The sequence below is a fragment of the Sinocyclocheilus grahami genome, unplaced genomic scaffold (assembly GCF_001515645.1).
Source record: "Sinocyclocheilus grahami isolate Dianchi unplaced genomic scaffold, SAMN03320097.WGS_v1.1 scaffold800.1, whole genome shotgun sequence".
NCBI classification, from domain to species: domain Eukaryota; kingdom Metazoa; phylum Chordata; class Actinopteri; order Cypriniformes; family Cyprinidae; genus Sinocyclocheilus; species Sinocyclocheilus grahami.
Window position 1 is genome coordinate 16,046 of NW_015505979.1, and position 1,724 is coordinate 17,769.

General features: G+C 35.6%; 1 protein-coding gene across 1 annotated transcript in view; it reads left to right on the forward strand.

The window, feature by feature from the left end:
• The window catches only part of LOC107561947 (VOPP1 WW domain binding protein), a gene marked incomplete at its 5' end in the record, with an annotated part of 34,847 nt that overhangs the window by 13,393 nt on the left and 19,730 nt on the right, over positions 1-1,724 (forward strand). Inside the window, one exon of the mRNA XM_016246496.1 lies at positions 48-106. Coding sequence (XP_016101982.1) covers positions 48-106 — 59 coding nt within the window. The remainder of the gene's footprint in view (positions 1-47; positions 107-1,724) is intronic.

The window sequence follows — 1,724 nt, forward strand, 5'->3', positions numbered from 1 at the left end:
TATAATTATTAATAATTTTAATAGATTTTTTATTTTCTTTTTTGCAGTGCATAGAAGCAAAGAAGTACTGCTGGTATTTTGAAGGAGGATACCCCATCTATTTCATGTAAGTACAATCACTTTTATTTGTCTTTCTCTGACAGTTTCTCTTCATCTGCAAACAGTGGTTTTGTTTATGTCTCTTATTTTATTACCTCAAATCTTCACTCTGCATCCACCATCAGCATGCATTAATTCATCTGTGGTGTGCCGCTGTGATGAGCCTCATTGGTTTGACCCAAGAAAATCTGACTTTACCTTCACTTAAGCCTCAAATCTGCCATCAGCTGTGTTCATTAACACTGCGCTTGCTTGTGGATGAAAAGATAACAACTAGTTAATAAGATAATGCCAGCTCTGGAAATAGAGCGTGTTTATAACTACAAGGTACATTAAAGATTTAAGTACCCTAAAGTCTGACTGTGCCACTGGATATGCAAAAGTTTAATGGTGCAGTATGTAATATTGACAGCTAGCGGCTGAAATGAGTACTGCAGTCCAGATTTCTCCCGCCCCTCCTCCTCAGACTCGACACTCTCACCCGTTGCCTTTAGGTCGGGTTGAATCTGTGATCTCTGACGCAGTACGTTGGCTGGCTTCCATGGCTGCAATACGCTGTGTTTTCCACCAGCTGGCAAACCAGGGGGTTGAAATACTGTTGGGTAAATTGGCAGTAGGCGGAGTCACACCGTTCAAAACAAAAACAGACATTCTGACACGGAATGCAGATTTTCAAAGCAGAGCACCTGGCTGTTGCATTGTTCTTCAGAGAAACAAGTATCTGAACATGGCATGTTTACCTAAATATCGGCAAATATATTATGGTATTTTTGTGCATTAGTACAGTCAAAAATATATATACATATACTGCACCTTTAATGTTCACCACTTATCAGCAATCAAAATACCTGCGTACCTACTGCTCTCCAGAATATTTGTTATTTTATTATTGTTTATATACTAATATAGTATTTATTATTGTTTCAGTTGTTTGTATTTATTTATTTGTATCTTTGCTTGTATTTTTATATTTTCATTTTCATTTTAGTTAAAATTTTAGTTATGTGCTTTTGTTTTTAGTTGTCATTTTTAGTTTTGGGTTTGTTATTTCTGTTAAGCTTTAATTTATATCAGTCTTTCTTTCTTTCTTTCTTTCTTTCTTTTTTGTAGTAATTGTAATACTTCAACCTAAGCTAACTTTATTTCACTTAGATGCAAATGTGACTTTTTTTTTCTTTAAGTTTGTTTTTCATCTAATGTTTATATTTTATTTTTTCAGCCAACAAAGAGGTGTAGTTTGAGTTAGTGCTGAGTAACAGCAGTGTTTTGAATAGAATCAGAACACATGGACACACACTGAGGGCTGCTGGAGGTGAGTTAAATGAGACCATGTTTCCATCTGAGGGACATCGTCACAGCAGCACTAAGAAAAGACACTCTTAGGCTATTTTTATATTTCTACACTGACCACAAAAATAAGAAAAATACCATGGCTGATTTCAGATGAGGACAGACGGTTATATCTGCTTAGTTTACCCAAAAATGTTAATTCTGTTCTTATTTAGTCATGTTGTTCCAAAGTCCATGTGGCTTTCTTTTAGGCATGCACCAATATGAACATTTTGGCCGATACCGATAACCGATAATTTTGTGTACTTAGCAGCCCATAACTCATATATTGGCTG